We start from the raw sequence: 23,688 nt of genomic DNA, 5'->3' as shown, positions 1-23,688 counted from the left end.
ACCATAAAATCTGAATTCCTTTAATACATTTACAAAGTAAAATATGTAAAATAGAAAATAAGTTCTATTTCTATCATTTTGTGTCTGGTTTTTATTTTGTTAGCACGATCTGAGGCAGAAGTTATTTCATGAACAGGACTTGAAAATGTTTTTTTTTTTTGTACTTAAAAGTTCAGTAAAAATTAAAATAAAACACACACACACACACACACACACACACACACACACACACACACACACACACACACACACACACAGAAATAAAAACAAAAATCCAGCGGAACTTGAACATACCACGAGTCATATTTCCGGCTGGGAGAAAGGGCAGTTTACGGGAATCACCTGAACGCAGCACAACATTAAGAGCACTCCATCGGCTGAGGAGAGACAAGGTAACAACGTCAGCTGTCACTGTCTTTAACTGTGATTTACTGACGATAAAAACTGAAATATCAGCAGAGGAACAGCAGGGTACTTTAAAGTGACTCTTTTTATTGTGGAAGCTGTGACTGTTAGCCTGCTGACAGCTAACTCTGCTAACCGGCAGCTATCAAAACAAACGATTTCCTTTAGCTAACTCTGCTAGCCTGTGTTGTTCAGTCTGTGCTGAAAAGTTACCGGTGTTGTTAAACCAGAGCAACTAGCTAAAGGACTGAGTTTCTATGCGTCAGTATTCATGTAGCCTATCAGGAATGTTGTTTTGTTTGTTGGGTTCATTTTCAATTCATTTAAAACAGGCCTTCTTGTTATGGGTGGGGGTCCGGCGGATGTAACTTCACATTAGCTGCCGACCTATCATAGCTAACGTAAGCTAGCTTCTCAGGATTAAACTTTTCAACAATTAATTAACTTTAGTTGCATCTAAATGGAGTCAGCAAGTAGTAGCATCATCCTTTTATAACTTTAACTCTGTTCTAATACACTAACTAATGAGCCGGCCTGCGGTAGAGACAAGAATTAGGTTTTTGTAAGTTCTTTCCACTACTTTCTATGCGGAAGTGACTGAAAAGCAGTCAGAAAACAGCGAAGTTACATAATATATTGCCCGAAAACTTTGATTTACATAACTTAAAGCTCTCTGTGTTTGGTTTGATGGGCTGTTAACTGTCTTGTGTGATGTCTCAGTTGTCAACAGGCAGCAAAAAATGCCAAACAGGAATGATAGGAATGACAGCGTTTGTTTTTTTTCCCACAGGCACACAAAACTGATGAATTACACTCAACTGACATTAAGTTAACTACATCATTATATAGTTACTGAAATGACACAACGTTTACTTTCATTCAGCATTTGGTAAATATGCTTTTGGCTGTAGCTGAGAGTTAGAGCTGAAGTAGATGAACAGAAAATTAATCAGTAGCCATTTTTACAGTTGCTTAAAGGGAGTCCAGATTTTCTTAAGTGGGGATGTATGGTGTACCTATCAATAGTTAGTGTATAACATGCAATAGATATCAGTCGGCACACCCCTGGTTCGGAGAAACAGGCTGCTGTCCAACAAGGAGGCTAAGCAATGTACTGCTGTGGACAGGGGTCAGCAACAACACATACTTTAGCCACCTAAAACAAAGTTTAAAAAAATCAACATTACTTTTAGTGTATGCTACTTAAGAGTATTTTCACTGCACCGTCAGAATGCCCATTTCCATGTGGAAGCTGTTAGCGGCTTCAGTTCCCCATTTATGTTCTTGTCAAATCCACCAGACTCCATTGACAAAAATTGACAAAAAAGGTTGCTGAACACGGGAACTGCTGGTGTACTGCTGCCTCGAACCGTTATTTTGTTTGTGTTATCGTGTGACTTTGAAGATGAAAGAACCCTTTCAAATGGCAAAGTCACACTATAACACAAACAAAAAACAAGGCAGCGGTAGACCAGCAGTTCCTGTGTTCAGCGATATTAAATCACTGTTTTTCTCAATGGATTCTGGCTTTGGGTAGAACGATATAACTGCTTCATTTTCCTGTTTGAAATCACTGTCTGATATTAAGGTAAAACTGTGAAAATATTCCAAATATAGCATACACTTTAAGTGATATAAAAAAAATAATTTAAGTGGGATTTTGTGTTTTGTTGCTGACCCGCCCACAGCAGTAGATTGCTTAGCTCATGTCAGACTCAAGCTTTCTTCTCCAAACTGGAGGTGTGCCAACTGAAATCTACGATATGTGATACACTGTCTATGGATAAATACCCCACGCAACCCCACTTCAAAAGATCTGAACTCTCCCTTTAATTGCTAACATTCTCTGGTTACAACTTCTGGAACATTTCAGTTAGCTGTTTTTCTTTGTTATATATAATTGTAAAAAAATCTTCGCAGAATTTATTTTCACAGTAGTGCTGCAGTTGATGATAATGTTCGTTGTTGATTATCTATCATTTTCTCAATTAATCAATTAGTTGTTTGGTCTGTAAAATGTCAGAAAATGAGGTGAATGTCGAGCAGTGTTTCCTAAAGCCCAAGAGGATGTCCTCAAATGTCTTTGTTTTATTCACAACCTGATGAAATTAAGTTTGTTGTCATAGAGGAGGAAAAAAACCAAAGCAAATTCACAATTAGGAGTTAGAATTAGAGAATTTTGACTCTTTTTCCTAAAAAAAAATTACCCAAACTGATTAATTGATTAAATTCGTTGGCAGCAAATTAAATGTGAAATACTGTATAAAATGTCACAAAACAGTAAAAAAAAAAAAAAAAATCCCCTTCTCAAGTTCCCAGAGCCCATGGTGACATTTTTAAATTGTTATCTGACAAACAGTCCAAAACTCAAAGACACAAATGATAAGTACACAGGGATAGCAGGAAATCACACACACAATCACATTTGAGAAGCTGAAAATGTGAAATACATGACATTTTCCTTGTTTAATGATTTGGAAGGATGACAAAGTGCAGGGTTTCCCTTGTGAAAGTGGTGTAACCAAGGTGTTGACACATCTTGTCTCATAATCATCAATGATTAGCTGTAATCCTCTGGTAACTTGTGAGTTAATGGTTTCTTCTGTAAAAGATGAAACTTCATAACATTAAAGAGTAGTTGTTTCATTGAACTAAAATAATCTGATCTCCAAAACAGGACCAACTTAATGCAGATAACAGCATGTAGAAGAAACAATGATATGTTTGCCACGAAAATGCATTTTCCAGAATTGCCTGCATGTGTTTCTGAAATCTCTCTGAGGAATGAATTCTGCAGACATAACTAGTGTCATTGTTCCAACAGATGACCAGTAAACTTGTCCCTGACTCATCAGAGTTCAGCTGAGTGCTGCCTTTGCCCAAAGGCCCAAACAAAGAGCCAGTGATGAAGTGGCAGCCCATAGCCCTTTACAATTGTCCCCCTTAATGAAGCGCCAGCCTGAGTATGTAAGCTGCTCGGCGTCTGGGTGGTCACAGGATCTCCAGCCAGTATGTAGTAAACACTGCGTTTCTACAGCTAACACTGTTTCTGCGTCCCGCACGGTGTGCTTAAGGAAGCTCATGGCATCCCAGTCAACCTGCCATCTGATACATACAGGCTGACGGTGGCTGCAGGTTGTTTACATGCAGCTGAAACATACAAGACAGGAAACAAAGAGCTGGATTTTATGTTTTTGCCTGCAGTTATTCACAAGTTGGTCCGGCTCCTAAACCATTTTACTGACCAGCTTTGTGTTTAGGATGTAGTCAGATTGTCCAAGTGTCCAGCAGAAATCATTGCCCACTATTTATAATTATTTCCTTAAATACTAAATCTGTTCAGTGGTGCATAAGATGTCAGAAATGACAAAAAAAAAAAAAAAATACTTCAAAATTTCCCAAAGCCCAAGCTGAAGTTCAGAAAGTTACATCACTTTAATGTAATGCAGCCTTTAAAACCAGGAAGAGAAAACACTTGTGACTTACGATACACAAAATCTAAGACGATATCCAATCTTATATTACAACATTGCTATAATATCGATATATTGCCCAGTCCTCCTTCAGATCATGTTTTACTCGAGCAAGAGTCCAAATCCAAAAAGATTCAGTTCAGTATGAGAGAAAACAAAGAAAATACAGCAGATATTCATATATGAGAAGCCTGAAGCAGTGAATGTTTGGCATGTTTGCTTAAAAAATTACATCAATGATTATCAGAGTAGTTGCCAATTAATTTCCTGTCATTTGAACAACTTATCATTTTAGTGCCCTCAGGGTTCCTTCACATTTTCCATTTCAAAATTCCACACTTTTCCAGACTCAAATTTCCGATCTTCCTGGTACATTTTTCAGACCATATTTGAGAAATAGGCAGCCCTCGGAAAACTTTATCCATCGAGGCCATTCAGTCCGAACTCCTATGCAAAAAGTTGGACGATGTTCCACTGTTGAACATCTCTGCCCTAAGAAGAAATAAACTAACAAGAGCTACTTATACTTGCATTATTTTCCCGTAACATATTAACTAAACAATATGTTATTGTTCCCACCATATATTTTAGTCTATAAATAAGAACCAAAACTGAGTTTATCCCAACTATTAATGGAAACAACAATGAACACAGCCCTAAAGGTTTCCTTACACAGAAAAAAAAGTCTGTTTACTTTCTGATTACCACATCACTGCATAACTCATAAATGTTCAGACAAGCTTGATATTTGGTGGTTTTTTCAAACTAATTTGTTCACCAATGTCTAGATTTGGGGCGGAGCTGTTGTGCAGGTTGTGACAAACAAACATAGAAGTAGCTTTCCTGTAGGAGTGAGCGTTTTAGTTGAGTTTTATGTTTTAGAAAACAGAATAGGGGCAAGTCTGGAAACCCAAATATTTGTTTGAACTCTCTTAACCCTCCTCTTCCTTATCGAATCCTGGAAATTACTCAAATTAAATTTCATACTTTTCCATACTGCGGAGGAAGACTGACTTTTACTCTTAAAGTAATGAAGCATCTTGAAGTTGGAGGTGTGTCTGTGGCTTTAAACTGGCAAATGTTAGCTGTGATGGGTGTTTAGGGTTTTGATTTCAAGGTGTATGGAATATGTTCACAGATTTGAAGACCATGCACTACTGAATATACTTTTCAGATACAAAAAGATAATGTGTCAGAGGCAGGTTATGTGTTAAAGGAAACTTTTTAGAGTGTGCCAGGGCTGACGTCAAAACCCGGAAGTTTAGCATAGCGCTGGTTCCCGGAAGAAAAAGTGAATGTGATTTTTGCATTGCGTTTTGGATTATGTCAGAAAATAAGCTCTGTGGCTAACACAAGTTTATGATACTTACAGGTTTTGTTCAGCGAGATAATCTTCACATATGAACACCTTTCATACCGCATTTGAAGCTTAAATGCGATCGGCAGAAGTAAAAAGCTAACGTTAGGCTTTAACGGACTACATGACTACTCCACGGTCGCATGACTCTTGACGTCACCGCCACTAAGCTTTCAACTGATTTCGGCCGCTTTATTTTAAAAACATTGTATAATGGGGAAATCGGACTGTTTAAGCTAAATAAGAAGCTGTAATGGCGGACTGCCAGCACTCTCGCCTGTTCGGGGGTGATGACGTTTAATGTCCCCGACAGGGTTTGTAGTCGTATTGAGCAACTTGTTAGCAACCGCCTTTTTTACGACACGTAAAAGCTTCAAAATTCACAAGTAGGGTATTTACTGACGTGTTTTATGTCGTAGAACAAAACCTGAAACTCGCTTAAGCTTTTGTTAACCACAGACCTTATGTGAGGCATTTTACCAAAATCCCATTCAAAAAACGTATTGACTTTTAGACGAGAGAACCGGAAGTGCTAAAAGCGCTAACAGAGTTCCGGGTTTACTGGCACACTCTATTATGTGGTAATAATAATTAAATTGCACCTCAAATGACGCTAGTTGACATTACCGCTTTAAAAAAAATCAGAGTATTCACTTTGTCCAGATGTGGAACTGAAAAATCCTGAATCTCTTTGCATTTATGAAGCTTTACCATCCAAATTAATTACAGAGGTAAATTTAAATGTCTAAGTGTATTTTTGAGTAAGTGAGTTATATTACACACATATACATAACCAAATTTTATATTTTAGTCACAGTGTGGGATTGATCTCTGATTTAATCTCCTCAGGTACAAAGTTTAGAAGTCCTTCCAGAGATCTTGTCAATAAACAAGACTTTCTCTGTCTCCCATCTGTTGCTCTTCTCTCCTTCATTTCCTCCTCACAGATGCAGACTATAAAGTGCGTGGTGGTGGGTGATGGAGCGGTGGGAAAGACTTGCCTGCTCATCTCCTACACCACCAACAAGTTTCCCTCTGAATACGTCCCCACGGTGAGTCACTGCGACAACACAAACACATCAACTGACATTGAAAGTGACACTCTGTAAACATGCAGTAGAGAGGTTTTCCACTCTCTGCTCTTAACAATCACTGCCTCTGTGGTTCGTTCCTGTCAAACAGGAAGTGACACTTGTTGATGTTTGTCCGGACTAAACTGACGTGAAAAGCATGGTTGTTTACATGAGCAGTGATCTGTTACCAGACTAAAAAGACTAAAAAGAAAACATTACAAAATAGACACTCTTGTATTGACAGTGTGCATATTGTTTCCTGCTCAATAAGGAATTATCACTGACATTTCAGGTGCACTCACTTGTGGTTTTACCTACAAATACAGTGGTTCAGAAATTCTGGTTAAACTATTCACAACTCTTCAGCCTGTTAAATATCCTGACATGATTGATTAGAATAATTGCAAAAAAATACGAAATCCGCATGCTCACTTTGAAGCTAAAGCCAGGAAATTGTTATCTTAGCTTAGCATAAAGATTGGAAACAGGGAAAACAGCCAGCCTGGCTCTGTCCAAATCCACCTACTAACACCTCGAAATCTCACCAATTAAACCTGTAAGGACTACAAGAGCACTCGAAGAGCATAGACCTCCTCCAAGGCTAGATGCCCTATCTTGCAAGGGTGAGAAAAAAAATTCTGTGTCCACCAAACCGAAACCTCTGGGGATGACAAATGAAGCCAAAGCTTTATGTGCCAAAAACTACAGTTCCTCAAATGGCCACTTGAGGCTGGGTCCAAGAGCGAGTCCATCCCCTTAGACCACCATGTTAAAATGGCCAACTTCACAACAGAAATAAACACGTTTAAAGTCTTGTACAGAAAACCGTTTTGGTCTCTGTAGCTAATTTCAGCATTCATGACAACTGTAGGGATACACCTCAGCTGTTTCAGTGTTAGTAAGTCATATAATTATGCATAATTATGGGCGGGGTAGCTTTGAGTGAACAGTGGCTGCTGTTCGTTGACAAGTCGCTACCACAGCAACAACATTGGTGAGTTAATGTAACAATGGCGTATCCCTAGATTCACAGCATAGCCGTGGCTGTCGCAATTTTAGTGTGTTTGCAGTTCATGAAAGTTATTTATAAGTCTTCAAGCAGATTTATATATGCATCAGCTCTATGCAGAGCCTACACCGTAGCCAAGCACGTGGCTTACGCCGTTTTGAGCATTTATACTTGTGCTGTGGTCTGCCTGTGTCGCTCTGCAGTTACATTTTCAAAACACTAGTCGGCAGTGAGATTTCTGTGAAGTGCTGTAAAGTTTAGTTGATTCAAAACACACATTAAACATGGCTTAATAGCGACAGTACTCAAATCGGCTTCAATATAACTCACAGGATACACAGACAAAACACTTATATTTTGCTGACACATTTTCCCCACAAATATAACAGGCTAATGTTATTAGCATGAGCCTATGGCATTTTACATTGTATAAATTAGCCTAGCAGCTAGCGGAGATTTTCTCTACTCATGAAGCCAGGGACAACAGCAACATTAGAAACGTTACTTTGCAAAATTTGGCTCCATTATAACTCACAAGGTTCACTGACAAAACAACCGTTTTTTACTGAACAAGTTTTCCAAACAAATTCAACATGCTAACGTTTTAAGCACAAGCCTATGGCATTTCACATTGTATGAATTAGCCTAGAAACTAGGGGAGATGTCCTCTGCTCATATACTGACAGGATAAATCACACACAAGACTTAAAATGCTTTTTTGTGGGGGGTCTATTGTCCTCACAATTTATTGTTTCTTATCTGTGAAACAAAAGTAAATAAAAGCTTCTTTTTCACTGAGGGAAATTCGGCTTCCACGAATAGACAGGAGGTCTGCGTCGCCATTACGTGTACTGACATTTCTGGGGAGGTTCACTGTGGCTTTGTTCATTATTTAATAGAGACCAAACAAACCAGACTGAAAACACAACCACCTACAATGTCAAACTATTTCTTTAATGGTACATTATCAGTGGGAATCAAACACCCACCCTGTCAGTGTCACGACATGCTCTATAGAAACACATGCAAAATACGTGTTTTTTTTTTTGGATGAGATGGTGATGGCCAAACCCTTAAAGTATCCAAGTGTGCTGTTTGGGTGGATTCTTAGTATTGCAGCCCTCTGTGTGTGTTTGTGCATGTTTGTGTGTATATGTGTGTGGTTGCTTATTTTCATGTAGCTGCAAGTTAAAATATTTGAGATACTCTGAAGTCTGTTTCCCTACATTTCATATTTTTTACTGTGACCTGCTGAAGCAGCACGATGAGGAAGCGGCCTTACAGGCTCTGCAGATATAAGATGTGGTTCAGACTGTCACCTCAGCTCGACTGATCGTGCAAACTCTGACTTTTTTGGTTTGTAACAGTCAGAAAACAGCTGACTGACTGTTGACAGGCAGGACTGTCCTGCTGGAAATATCTTAAACATCCCTAATTGATGGGCAGCTTCACTGAGTGCTGACTGCAATTTGTTGAGTAATTCTCTACGGTTTTCTATTGGGACCCCATCTCTCTCTCACTCTCTCTCTTTCTCTTTCTCTCTGTCAGTAGTCAGCACACTTTGATCAGAGGATTGCAGAACCAACAGTGCTGACTCAGCTTTATCTTCCTCTTCCTGTCTGACAATCTGTCTCTCACACCTCCCTCCCCCGTCATCAATTTTAACCATTCGGTTTGAATATGTCAGTACTGTCCCAACACCACAATATGTTTCTTTTCCATTATATATAGATAGTTTGGTATATATTAGACCACCTGCTGTTAGGGGTGGGCAGCTGGATAAAATATGATGTCATGCTTTATGTCCTTTTATCATAACATATATATATATATATATATATATATATATCAAAATAGTAAGTATAATACTGTATAGTAAGTAATATCTCAAATATCCCAATACAACCAGAGATATTTCAGGGAGAGCCAACATATAATTAGTATGGCAATATCTCTGGTGATAAACAAATTCCCATCATCTTGGTACACATCATTCTGACTAGATATTTTGAGAATAAAGTTGTACGTAATGTTTTTAGAATAAAGTTCTAATATTTTGAGAATAGAATTGCAGTATTACAAGTATGAAGTCAGTGTTTTTAAAAATAAAGTCACAGCATTTTGACGATAAAGAGGTAATATTTTAAGAATAAATTTGCAGTGTTTCGATAATTAAGTCGTTATATATTATGAATCAGTGGTAATATTTTGAGACTAAAGTCCCAGTGTTTTTAGAATAAAATTGTAAAATTTTAGAAGAATTATGGTATTTTAAGAATGAAGTCACAGTATTTTTTAAAATAAAGTCAAAGTATTTTGAGATTAAAGTCGCAGTATTTTTAAAATAAAAGTTATAGTATTTTAAGAATAAAGCCGTAGTATTTTAGAATATAGTCACTGTATTTTAAGAATGAAGTCACAGTATTTCGAAAATAAAATGATGGTATTTTGAGAATGAAGACGTAATGCTTTAGGAATAATGTCCCAGTGTTTTGAGGATAAAGTTTTGGTTTGAGAATTAAGTGAGAGAGCGCAGACCTCTGCCAAGCAGCTCGGATTTCCCGCCATTTTATTATTTTATCCACTTCGCTTCAACATCATCTATTCCTTGTCCCATTATCAACCTTTCCTGAAAATTTAATCAAAATCTGTTCAGAACTTTTTGAGTTATTTTACAGACAAACAAACAAACTGGCGAAAACATAACCTCCTTGGCGGAGGTAATAAAGTCCCAGTATTTTTAGAGTTAAGTTACAGTATTTTGAGAATAAAGCCACAAAAATTGAGAATAAAGTCTGTGTTTTTAGAATAAAGTTGTTGAGTTTGTGAGTTTCATCTATAACCTTACAGTATGTATATAACATTACTGTTGTGATTTTCAGCCCAAGTCATTAAAAAAAATCATAATACTGCAGTTTAATTCTCCTAATATCAAGACCTTTTTATGTTTTATTTTCAGTGGTCCTAAAACTCTTACATAGCATGTAACAACTGTGAAATTCATCCATATAATAATAGTAATGATTACATATCTCCCACTTATGCAGGCTGCCTTACAGTTCGGTCAGTTAGAAACAATGATAACATTTTGTATTGCTTATCGTACTGCTGTTTTGTGAAATGTATTGTTTTTATTACATATTTGACATTATGTTAATGCAAGTATTGTCCTGTTGTTAGTAACAACACTATGACCAACACTAGTTTTATCTTAAACCTTTGAAACGAATACCAATTTACTTGGAACTTACAATTTGAATTATAATATTAGCATTTTGATCAAATGATTTTGCACACCCTCATCCTCCTGTAAGTGCTGCTCGTTCTTCTCTTCGCCCTCAGTATGAGATCCATCACAGTGAACATGCACAAACTTTTTGTTTTGTCTTCACTTTGCTGTCTGTGGTGAGCATTTTTACATAAGTGCTGCATCTTGTTGAGCTGCTTCCTGTTAGTCAGCTGACAACAAACACAATAAGAAAAATCGTGAGGGAGGAAGTCTTCTCCAGGAAATAATCCCTCAAAAATATGTCGCCTTATCAGACTTTAATGTCACATCCGTAACATTTTATTTCAAGCGTCTTTGTTAGGGAGCTTAGTTCAAGCTGAGGTTTGGTACTGTATAAGGTCTGAACACAGCATGTGTTGCTGTATGAATGAGCACAGTTAAACTTAGTTATATAGAAATGTTATTGTAATGCTAAGTGACAGGCTCTAACTGGCCACTTCTCTATGTAGCTGCAGCTCTGTCCCACTGTAACCAGTGTGTTATGATCACACTGTTTCTAGCAGCTTCTGCAGTCTGAGCTCTGTCCAAACAGAGTATCATCACAAACCTGTTCTGTATTTTGCTGTGAGTGTATTTGTGTGTATATCTGTGTGTGAACAATGAGTGTGTGAGTGTGTTTGTGTGTGTGTGATTTGTATTTTATTGAAATTGTGTGTGTGTGTGTGTGTGTGTGTGTGTGTCTCCATGGCTCGTGCCTCAACGTATCATTCAGTGTTTGTGTCTGAACTTGTACTAATACTCTGTGTGTGTGTTCTATTGCAAGTTTATCTGAAACTTGTTACGTCTCTGAATAAATTTGTTAAAATTTGCATTGTATTTGGCTATAGTTTTTGTTTTTTAATTGTTACTTCTTATTCAGTGTTGTCACTATTTTTTGCCATCGTTTATATCAATAAAATAAGCATAGATTCAGTGCTCTTCGTACTTGTAGGTTTGATACCCAATGCCATGGACACATTTTGATCAGTACTGAAAACATATTATAGTCTGACGCCGCCCTAGACGTAGGCAATATGGTGCAACAAGCATTTCCAGTCCCCTGCTGTGAGCCTGCCTGTTTAAATAAGGACTAAACAGATGTAGGAGTAAACTTAGCTGGAATCCATGTTTGTAATACCTGATGTAGCTTCCTGTTCTGCAGGCTACATCCTCCAGTTTATCTGGAACCTGTCTGTGCATATGGAACTTCATTAAAAAGGAACAGTGTCTGCAGGCTGCAGACGTGTTGAAGCCGTGCTGTGTATTGAAGCATGGCACAGCGGCTATAAAACACTCCCTGTTTCAGCTCACTGCCACAGTCACAGAGCTGAGGTTGGCAGGCATGTTGGGACCATGCTGCTTGTTATTGTGCATAGCAGCAGCCTGAAGGTACGAGAGTGATGAAACAGGAGGGAGACGGGCTGACACTGAGTCTGTTCACCTGAACAGCAGCACTCCCTTTACCGAGAGCATTCAGCTTGTTTCTGTCAGTTTCACATGATTTAAAATAATACAGTTTTCTTTTAGAAACACTAACCAGCTATCTTTAAATATCCCACTGATTGCAACATAGACTCTAAACACTCCAGCCTGTTCCATGGACGAGTTCCTCTGCGTGGTCGGTGAAGCGGCAATATAACAAGAGTATTATTGACTTATAGTATGATATATGGACATGACCTTGATCATTTCCCTGGCCACTGTATTGCCTGTTGTGTTACATGTATGTTAGTTTACATAAGAATGTCACCAAAATTTTAGCCAGCATGATTCCAGAATAAACATCAGGGTTTTCCTGACCATTTTAGGACTTGGGCACAACAATTCTCTCATTTTTATCTCTCCACTCCACCTACTTGTGGGAGTCCAAAGAAAAATGAAGCAACTTTTCAAAGATGACACAGTGTAGCTTACTGGTAGCCTGCAGCTGCACTTTTGGATCAGACGAGGCACAGTCCTGATAGTCATTAGCTTGCCACCCCCTGGCACTATGTCAAGAAGTTTGTCGTTTTTACAGAAATAACCAAGATCAATGACCAAATCGTCATATTTCTAATATACTCACAATGTACTGACAGTTAGCGGTTAGCTCGGACAAAATGTCTGGCTTAGTTAATGCAGTAAAATTAAATTATTAATCAGGCTAACGAAGAAGCAGATTCAAAGGTAAAACTTTGTTTTTAAACTTTTCTCTTTTTTTCAAACCCTGATTTTTGCCATGGGGTTTTATGAGGTATTTATTGATAGTCGGTGTAATATTTTCACCACTTTACCTTGCTGTCATACAGCCCTTTCTGACGGGCAACTGAAACCGTTATGTCACTCTCTTCCTCTGAATGAAACAATAATTTTACCTCACAGAATACAGGAGTTAATAGTCTTGTGCTGCCTTGATCGATTAGTTTGATTGTGTTATTGTGTGACTTTCAAACCCAAACTAACATGGCATCCTCAGCAATACATTGCTAAGCTTTTGTGCCAGTTAGGGGGTTAGAGGGATATTGAAAGGTCAATAACACACTATCCTCAAAGAAGGCTCTGGAAAAAAACAATATAAATATCATAGTTATGGACTATAAATCACCCACTTTGTTGGTTTCTCAGCTAAAGGTTCTGTCCTGTTTACTCTGTTGGTTTGGACATGAGCAAACTGAAAGGAAACATCTTCTTAAAGTCACTGAAAGGCCTGCAATGATGTGAACCTGTATGTGTGTGTGTTCTTGTACTTGTATCTTTGTGAGGACCAGTGAGAGTTTCAGACCTTGACAGGGAGGACATTTTTGGAAAGTGAAGACAATTTTTGTCTGGTCATCACTTCCTCAAAGGTCTTTCTAGTTTCAGAATTAGGCAGATTAGAGGTTAGTGGCTAGGGAATGTTTTGTATCCATAAGGGTCCTTAAAATGATATGTACAGAACGTGTGTGTCTTTTGTTGGACATGCACGTGCCTCTTAAAGATGAGGAGTATACTTCCTGTTTTGTTCCGAAGAATGTCTGAGATCATAGGGCTTTTTCACGTTTATTTCCTTCCTTCCCTTGTGCTCTGTCTCTGTATTCCTCCCTCACCCCTCACTCCTCACCCTCTGTCTCCCTCAGGTTTTTGATAACTATGCAGTGACAGTGATGATCGGCGGGGAGCCGTACACTCTGGGACTGTTTGACACTGCAGGTAAAAATAAAGTTTGCATGTAGTTTCTAAATGTTATGCTTAGAGGAGCTGCAATAACTACAGGGACAGAATTTGTAACAATAGAATTCATAGAGTAGCAGCAGTATTTGTTGTACTTTGGGCTTGTGTCTCCTGCAACAGGAGAGAAACTTTCTAATCTCCCTCACTGACAGCTGTCATAATGCCCCTTACTGCCTACATCTTTCGCACAATTTCTGTTGATCAGAGTGTTGGTGTCTGTCTCCCCCCTACAGGTCAGGAGGACTACGACAGGCTGCGACCCCTCAGCTACCCTCAGACCGACGTCTTCCTCGTCTGTTTCTCTGTTGTATCACCTTCCTCTTTTGAGAATGTCAGAGAGAAGGTGAGTTTGTGTGGTTGAGTCAGTTTCAGTGTCTTTCATCTCCAGCGTGAGGTTAAAGGTAGCCCTATCATGCATTTCTTTTTTTCTGTCATATTTAAATATATCTAAAGTTAAATGTGGCCAAAGTTTCAAATAACAAGGTATAATTATGTAAAAGTAATCCCTGTGAGCCTTTAGATTCAATATACAACTTCCTCACTCATACATGCTTTTTTCCTGAGACTTATAATTACTATAACAATTGTAATAACTTTCCCATAAAGCTATTCAATTTCCCAGACTGTGGATGAGAAGTATTATTGACATTTAAACAATGGTCAAATGAAAAGTCTTCCTCAAAAAATAAGTGAAAACATGCACAGAACACAAACCTGTATATCACAGAGAAATTCCAATACACAAATCCTTTTTTATTCAACAAAGACAAATTTAACTGTGACTTTGATCTTGTTAAGTGTTGAACCCAGACACAGGTCTTCCAGATTAAACGCCTCATCCTCCTCTGACTGTGTCTCTTCCCAGTGGGTGCCAGAGATTTCACACCACTGCCCGCGGACGCCCTTCCTGCTGGTTGGGACTCAGGTGGATCTCAGAGATGACAGCAACACTCTGGAGAAACTGGCCAAGAACAAACAGCGAGCTCTGACCTGTGAGAGCGGAGAGAAGCTGGCTCGAGAGCTGAAAGCCGTCAAATATGTGGAGTGTTCAGCACTTACACAGGTACGCAGAGAGGGAGGATGTTTGAGGTTTTATAGTGAGAAACAGGCCACCATATCTATTGCTGTTCTCTTATAGGATAGGTGATAAAAACTGATATAAACACTGAATGAAGCAGCTTTATGTTAAAAATCTGTTTCTCAGATGTTGTTTGGTACAGCTGGAGCTGGAGTCGAGCTGCCACTAGCATTTGCTCAGCTTGTTTCTCTGATTACTTCAGATCCAGACGACCAATGACTAAAATCCTCTATCTGGTTAAAAAAATATAGTTAAAACATTCAAGGTCTAAAAAGTGTACTTTAAAAATGTGGCTTAAAACTGGATCAAAAGTCAATTAATTACAGCTTCGTGCAGACAGCCACAACCCTGACAAATGCACAAAGAAGATATGATGCCACTGACAGGCAGTAGTGACCAAATGACACAAACCGTGTTCTCGATTAAAATTAGAGATTTCTCTTTGTTGAACATTTTTGGAAACATTTGCGATAATCTCAGTACACAACTCAACAAAATGTACAACATTGGTCTGGTTGTTTTTAGACATTTAAATGCATAAAAGTTACAAATTATATCTTTAATGATCTTGAATGGAATATAAAAAGCTTACACATGATAAAATATTCTTAATCACAAACCATTTCCCAAACCAATAATTTGTATTTGCAATATTAATAATTTCTATGATTAAACAATCAATACTTGGCATCTGTGTATCAATAAAATATTGCTAGGCAAAATATCAAGATACTATGCTGAATCAATTTTTTCCCCCACTCCTACATAATATTGATTAAGAATGGCAAATGAGATCAAGATAACATGCTAAATATTAATAATAGCAAATTGCAATAGTACAGAAGTTTGACTTGTTAAAGAATCTGCCTTGCTGGTTATTTTTTCCATCTAACAGCCACCTTTGACGGTGGGCGAAAAAGTTAATTAATTAAAGTTAATTACCTTTAGCTAATACTACAAAGAGATTACACCTGTCATGTACTGATTTGTCAAAAAAAAAGTTTACAAATAATCACATAGACTTGAATTTGGAAATGCACATGTAGCAGGAGCCCCGGTCTGGAATAAAACAGCGACAGTGCGGTTACATAAACTCTTGACACCTCGACTCCTTTTATGCTTATTGTTTTGGTCCTTCTTATGAAGCAAAGGCAGAGTGACACCAATGCTTTGTCTGCAGCAGCAATTGAAGAAGAAACATACACTTTTTTTAAATGAGCAAACATACCTACTTAGACGGAATTGTAGCTCATGAGTGTTTCTGTCTGTCTGTCTCTTTCTCAGAGGGGACTGAAGAACGTGTTTGACGAGGCCATCCTGGCAGCTCTGGAGCCTCCAGACACCAAACCCAAGAAGCGCTGCGTCCTGCTATAGATGCCCCAAGAGCAGGAGGAGGTAGAGGGGGTGGATGGAGGGAAAAGATGAACCCAGACGGGAACAGAGGGAGGCAGTACTGAGAGGAGGGGGAGGGTGCGAAGGTGGACGAGGTAGACACATGTTTAAACAGTGCCTTCAGCCGTAGTGACTTAATGTGGGTGTGGTGTTGGAAGAGACGGGCTCTCAATAGGCGTTATTCTCATCATAGATACGTGTCGAATGTAATATGACTAACACATGTGAGCAACACTTCTCACTAACCAGGAATCGGGCTTTTAATTATAGGAGGAGGAGGGTTGAGCAACAGAGAGGGCTACACCTCAGACGCCTTAAAGATACAAACAGTGGATGGAGTCACGGTTACAGCTCAAACTGCCAACCACCTTCTCAAAAAAGATTTCCACCCAAGTCACAAGTCTTCAAGTTTGAGAACTGTACAAAATGTCTGACGAAGATTTGTCTGGTCAGTAGTTGTAGATCACACTGCTGTTTAACATTTATTGAAATTTGTAGTGAAGTTGCTCTGCTGTAGATGTGCTTCCTGTAGAGGTTTAGAAAGACATTTTCACTGACAGACATTTGAAATTGAGCTGACAGTTAAATTTTTACACCAACAAAAGTGTCTCAATTCACAGTAAGGTTAGAAAAATGATTCTTTAAAGATATACCATGCAGGATTTTAATTGAAAATAACATGCATAGACTCATACAGAAGTAATCCCTCTCACTCATCACTTATGACCCACTCTCAGTGTGTGGTGTATTTATCTGCAGAGACTGTTTTTTAAAATTGTTTTTATTTTCTGTGTGTGAGACATTTATGATTTATTGATCTAAGCATTTCTGACTCCACTACAGTAGGTGTTAATATGCCCCCTTTCAGCTTGTTAGTATCGCACCTTTTTCCAGTTGACCTTTAATGTTACAGACCAAACAAACGACAAACACGTAAGCTGCCGTTAGCTTGCGGCAAACTGGTACAATGGTGGACAACTTTACAGCTCTGTACACTTTGTCCATCCAAAAATGCACAGCTCTGGATGTAGATTTCACCATGTTGTTACCGGCTTCTTCTCCTGTTATGCATTTAAAGCTTTCAATTTCCATGTCAAAGCCCGAGGTGGACACTGTGGAGCATACGCAGAGCACCAAGGCCAGTTTGGGTCCAATTGACTGTATATGTGCAGGAGTAATTCGACTCCCATTCACGTTATCTGGGTGTGTTAGTCCGACTTTGAGAAATTCAGACTAACACGTTAACATGTATTTTAAAAGTCTGGTTTTAGTCGGACTAACACAATAAATAGATTTTCTCCAATGTAAACATGTCTACTGTAGAAGCATTAATATGAAACATACAAATTTTACTTACCTGTGTTTTACAGAAACGTACAATGCCAAAATTTTCTTCTGGTGTCTGAGCTGAAAATCTTTAGAAATCCAGGTCTAGAATCTGTGTCATTTTACAGGTATATGACACAGGAATTGTCAGCTACTGTTTGTAAACAGTATCGCAGATGAAAGTGAAAGCCAAACCCAGATTCGCTATATCTGCATTTATTTTGCCACTGTGTCCGCAATGTATGTAGCTCCCTCTTGGATGCGTGCTGCTTATGGTCTGGCACCTGGTCTCTACCTTTTTATTAAGTCCTCACCTCACCTGTGCGCTATGCCCAGGAACGTCCTGAACACAACAAAATAAGAAGAAAATAAGTTAATACAGGCAGAGAGAGGGCAGGGTCTCTTCAGATAAATAGACTGCCACACGCTTCTAGTGGGTCATAAGTGATGACTGAGAGAGATTACTTCTGTTAGTTTGTACATTGTTTTTAAGGAAAGTTATGCATAGTATACCTTAGATCTTTAATGGTCCAGGTTGCATTGTAAAAAAAAATCTGGTTTAAAAAAAAAAAAGAAAAAGAAAGATGCAGCATTAATAATAGTCTGATTAAAACAACGAAAAGAGGATCAGGTGGAGCAAAACACATTCCTGAGGCAAAAATAATGCTGATTTTTATTTCAAGAGACATAGCAAGCCTGGTGTTGACTGTAACCTGACTTCATCCATATCAGTAGAAAGAGATTCAGATCACTTTGTGCAGAATCAGAGTTTCAGTCCATCTTTACTGATTTCTGCTTTGCTGTCTAAAAGACAACATATGCCCGCATGTAAAGGTAGCAGCCAATGATGGCAACATGCATGCTTGCAATAATCTAACGAATCTAACGTGATTAAAATTGCAAACTCATCATTGTTTCTCTCACGTGAAAACAGTGCTTTCAAAAAATGTAATTTGTTCAGAAATTAAACCTTTAATTTGGCACATATATTGGTTGAGTTTCATAAGACAAATAGTCAAAGTTTCCTTGAGCCATCTGGCAATATGACAAACATGGAATAATCGTCAAATTTGGAGTCATGGGATTTACCCCTGACAACAGAAAGATGTTGAAATACACATATTTTCACACAATGATACGTTCTGTTGTCATTGTGACCCCAAAAGTGCTTTCTCTGTAGTCACGCTGTCTTTTCTCTCTCCTGCCGTCTCACTGTGGACATCCTGAACCAAACACGTAACTGAAAACTCCATACCACCTAATACAAAGTATTAAACGTGTTATATATGGGACTGTAACATAAGTAAATCAACGTAAAATTAATTTTGGAACAATATCATGCTTACTGGTAACAAACTGTCTGCTGCAGTGAACAGTGTCGGCCTCAAAGCTGCATTTTGTGTTATGAGCTGGTCAGTCAAATTTGAATCTCTTTATGGCACAAAACATTTTAAAAAACATCTATGGCTGTCAAGTTTTCCCAGAATTAGGTTAATGAAAAATGTGGACAAATTCAACTGATCCAAGAAGAGTCACAGTTAAAAGGACATAGACATAGAACATTGCTACAGTCCTATTGAGAAACCATTCGATAAAAAATGAAAAAAAAAGATATGCACTAAAAAACCTTGAAACGCCTTAATTTTCCTGCAGCATAAGAACCAGACTTCACCTCCTTTATTCCATTTTTTATGTGTGTATTGTACTGACTGAGATGTCAGGACATCTACTATTTTGAAATCCTCTAATGGCTTTTCGTCTTCTTCGCTTCGCTTCCTAATAACTTTGATCACCTGACTGATTTTTGGTCTAAACCTGTTGATATATTGGTAATTAAATGGGATCTATGCTTTCATGCCTTGTGCTGTTCATAGTAGATGTGACGAAACATTTCACTCATGACCTCCTCGTATTGTCTGCTCCTGCTTGGCTCTCCTTCTGGCCTGAACCTCAAGTGCTCGTTTGGTGTGTTAGCACCTCCTGGAGGCCTTAAAGGGGAATACCGCTCAGTTTAAAGGTTCATCTGTGTTGTTACTTTGGCCAGCAGCTGACTCGTCACTGCTTTAGGGCATTAAATAAATCTCACTTGAACCCAGAAATAAGAAACTTGAAACTGTAATGTCATCGGTTACACCATAAGTTGTCGTTAAGCAGCTGATGTGTCCGAGGCCAAACAGACAACAACTGAAATAACTTAAACTGAGAATATTCCCCATTAAAATGATCTAAAATTCCACTTTGCTTTTTTTCCACTGTTTTGAAAATGACAGATTATTCTGATAATGTATGGATGATTACAAGTATTATATATATTTTTCTTTGCTCCTTATTGTTCCTTGGGGAACATAATTTTAGCAGTTTTTTTTGTTTTGTTTTTCTGGACACTTGATTTTTTATTTTTCTTTTTAGATATTTTTACTATTACTTGATGGTTGTGTGCCAACGGTTTGAGAGAGTGTCACCAACTAAATCCTCATAATAAGCTTCTAATGGCAGAAAAAAAACGACATAATAACAGCTGAAGCAATAATTACAGATGTGGAAAACTGCTCTGTATGGAAAGATGAATGTTGGAACTGGTGTTTGGAAATAATAAAAACAGTACTTGAATGTTGTTTCATCTTGACTTGATTTTATTTTTATTAATTACCATTTGAGACACTTGTCTTCCTCTGCTCAACTATTTTATTTTCTTTTGAATAAAACTGCAATATCTTTAATTACTTTTAATTTAGATATATTGTCTTGTGATTAATGAAAAAATCCTACATTTTATTTTATTTGTGGATTTTTTAGCAATTTTCAAGAAATCAATTCCACAGTAAAAATATGGCAAAGTACTCTAGTTGTGGATTTAAAAATACATTCTTAAACTGTTTATTTTTTCTTTTGTTTTCTTTTTGGGCTAAGTGACTCTCCTTTTGTCAATGCTTCTAAATAAAGAGGTTATTATGAACACGAAGAAGTGGAATTCAACATAAAATATATATAACATAAAACATTGCAAAACCCCCACACAAGACCACAGAAAATACTGCATATGTCAAGTGAAAGTGAACATCAAATTTTTACTCCTACTCATGAACTTAAAAACGTTTCTTCAAATGACTGTTCAGCCAGTCTCATATTATTTTATCCCTGTTTGTTTATACAGTGGAAAAAATAAGTGTTCAACATGTCAACATTTGTTTCATTAAACATATTTCCAATGCAGCTATTCACATAAAAATTGAGACCAGATATTGGTTCTCAAACTCCATAAAACTACACAGACAAAGATGTTAAAACATTTCAATCCATAAATAAAGTTATAGTGCAATAAAGTGGAATTACAAGAAAAAAGTATTGGTTTAATACTGGTTAGTTTAAGACTGCCAGACAGGCTGGTCTGAGTATTTCAGAATCTGCTGATCTACTGGGATTTTCATGCACAACCATCTGGGTTTACAGAGGATGGTCTGAAAAAGAGAAAATATCCAGTGAGCGGCAGTTCTCTGGGTGAAAATGCCTTGTTGATGCCAGAGGTCAGAGGAGAATGGCCAGACTGGTTCAAGATGATAGAAAGGCAGCAGTAACTCAAATAACCACTCGTTATAACCAAGGTCTGCAGAAGACCATCTCTGAACCAACAACATGTCGAACCTTGAAGCAGATGGGCTACAGCAGCAGAAGACCACACCAGGTGCCACTCCTGTCAGCTAACAACAGGAAACTGAGGCTACAATTCACACAGGCTCACCAAAACTGGACAATAGAAGATTGGAAAAACGTTGCCTGGTCTGATGAGTCTGGATTTCTGCTGCCACATTCAGATGGTAGGGTCAGAATTTGGTGTAAACAACATGAAAGCATGGATCCATCCTGCCTTGTATCAACGGTTCAGGCTGCTGGTGGTGGTGTAATGGTGTGGGGGATATTTTCTTGGCACACTTTGGGCCCCTTAGTACCAACTGAGCATGGTTTAAACACCACAGCCTACCTGAGTATTGTTGCTGACCGTGTCCATCCCTTTATGACCACAGTGTACCCATCTTCTGATGGCTACTTCCAGCAGGATAACGCACCATGTCACAAAGCTCAAATCATCTCAAACTGGTTTCTTGAACATGACAGTGAGTTCACTGTACTCCAATGGCCTCCACAGTCACCAGATCTCAATCCAATAGAGCACCTTTGGGATGTGGTGGAACGGGAGATTCACATCATGGATGTGCAGCTGACAAATCTGCAGCAACTGCGTGACGCTATCATGTCAATGTGGACCAAAATCTCTGAGGAATGTTTCCAGCACCTTGTTGAATCGATGCCATAAAGAATTAAGGCAGTTCTGAAGGCAAAAAGCAAACCCGGTACAAGCAAGGTGTACTTAATAAAGTGGCCAGTGAGTGTATATTAATATTTGTCTCCTCATCCACAAAATCTATGAACTCACATGGACTAGTTGTTTGCGTTGGAGGTGGATCATCAGAGACAAATGATAAAATTTAATGTTTAATGTTTTTAATAAAAGAGTGTTTAAATACATGGAATTCATTATTTTTTGTTTGTTTGTTTGTTTTGCTGTGGAATCAAGTGGGTATTGTATTGGTTCATTATATGAATTATTACCTGATTATAATCAAATATTGTGTGTATTATTATTATTATTCTAGTGGCACATTTCAGACTACATACAGTCTGTTATATCTGCACATGGTCAATATGACACTTGGGGACCAGCAGTTTCCTACAGTGAACAGAAGGGGGAGGTGTTCCCCTGGTTTTCAGTGCGGCCTCAGTAAATACAGTATGTAAATGACCCGACTTCATTTTGATTGGCAGACTAAAATGGATCCTTCAGACCGACGTGGCATGGAGGCTCACAGATCCTTTGTCTGACTGACGGCAGTGATACAAGAAACCATGACGAGATAACTGTTCACTGTTCATTCATACAAGGATCTTCTCTTTCTTTCTGTCCCTTCCTTTATCTCTATCTCCTCTACCCCCATTTTCCCATCATCCCTCTCTTTTCTCAGTCTCTTTGGTTTGAGGTCCTCTCAGGGTCAATGTTTCTAACCTCAGTGCTGGCATCAGTTACTCTCATCATTGCAACATGTTCTCTGACCTCTTACCTGAACTTCTCCCAGTGTTATGTGTTAATGAGGGTACATGACTGCAGCACTGTGTGGATCTTAAAAGTAAAAAATCCTCCAGCCAGGTGACCCACATGTATTGAAACTAAAGACCAATCATTTTGAGGTGTTTAAAGGCAATTTACCAGATATACATTCAACATTTGTACAACTGAGTGAGCCCTGCAGTAACCCACATGTCTAAAGCATTTAACTCTTTTCTGTAAATCTCCCTGCATTGTCGTCTAAAACCTTTTCTACAATGTCAGGTAGGTTATTTTATTGGAAGATGTTAAATCCTTTTTAATTTTAGGATAATTTGGATAGTTTTTTACCCACAAACAGCCCAGTTTTCACATATTTAATTAAAGGAGCTCTACACAAAATTCAGAGAATTGATAGAGCAGCAAACCAGTGTTTGTTATGTAAAGATATAGTGGAGTAATGATGTACTGAACAGCTACCTCTGTGTGTGTTATAATCTGAGCTTCTCTGTTCTTTGTTGTTACCATAGTTGCTCAAAATGTGGCCTTCATGAATATTTTCTACAACTGGCAGGATGGGATCATGGGCAGCATGCCCCCACCACAGAAGATGTAAAAAGTAGCTGTTAGCAGTTAGCAGCTAACTCAAAGAAGAATGGCAGCCAAAAAATGTCAGCAAATTGGGAAAACTATGCAGTCCAGGAGCTCCTTACCCTCAGAGCAGAGGACGAGGTCAGCCGCGGAGTAACAGAGACAGTAAATGATTGTTACTGTTTATAAAGCACTGCTGAAGCGTATGTTATGTCACTAGAGTTGTGTCACAGGAGACCCCCGTCATGCCTCCTCTGCTTCTGCAATGCTGGTATCCTGTCTATGATAACACACTGGAGCAGAATGATGCCGCTGTCATTTGGTTCTGGGTAAAAATGCAAAGACGGTAAAGGGAAGGGACTTTGTAGCAGCCATATAGCACCATCTCTGTGTAAAAAGGGCTATTGAAACTTAGAGCACCCCTGTGGT

The 23,688-nt window shown here is 38.4% G+C and overlaps 1 protein-coding gene across 1 annotated transcript; it reads left to right on the top strand.

Annotated features, from left to right (window-relative positions):
• Positions 1-310: 310 nt before the first annotated feature.
• Positions 311-20,180, top strand: LOC126383581 (cell division control protein 42 homolog). The gene is made up of 6 exons (XM_050034114.1): positions 311-392; positions 6,183-6,287; positions 13,681-13,753; positions 14,008-14,117; positions 14,640-14,837; positions 16,137-20,180. Exons 2-6 carry the CDS (start codon positions 6,183-6,185, stop codon positions 16,224-16,226), a joined length of 576 nt encoding a protein of 191 aa, XP_049890071.1. The 5' UTR covers positions 311-392; the 3' UTR covers positions 16,227-20,180.
• The last annotated feature ends 3,508 nt before the right edge of the window (positions 20,181-23,688 follow it).

Source organism: Epinephelus moara, chromosome 22 (genome assembly GCF_006386435.1).
Source record: "Epinephelus moara isolate mb chromosome 22, YSFRI_EMoa_1.0, whole genome shotgun sequence".
NCBI lineage: Eukaryota > Metazoa > Chordata > Actinopteri > Perciformes > Serranidae > Epinephelus > Epinephelus moara.
This window is presented reverse-complemented; position numbering and strand designations above follow the sequence as displayed.

Bases quoted from the DNA above. Each gene is read 5' to 3' on its own strand.
- LOC126383581 (XM_050034114.1), top strand. From the start codon at position 6,183: ATGCAGACTATAAAGTGCGTGGTGGTGGGTGATGGAGCGGTGGGAAAG. The intron at 13,754-14,007 runs GTAAAAATAAAG...TCCCCCCTACAG, and splicing joins GGGACTGTTTGACACTGCAG to GTCAGGAGGACTACGACAGG. The intron at 14,838-16,136 runs GTACGCAGAGAG...TCTCTTTCTCAG, and splicing joins AGTGTTCAGCACTTACACAG to AGGGGACTGAAGAACGTGTT.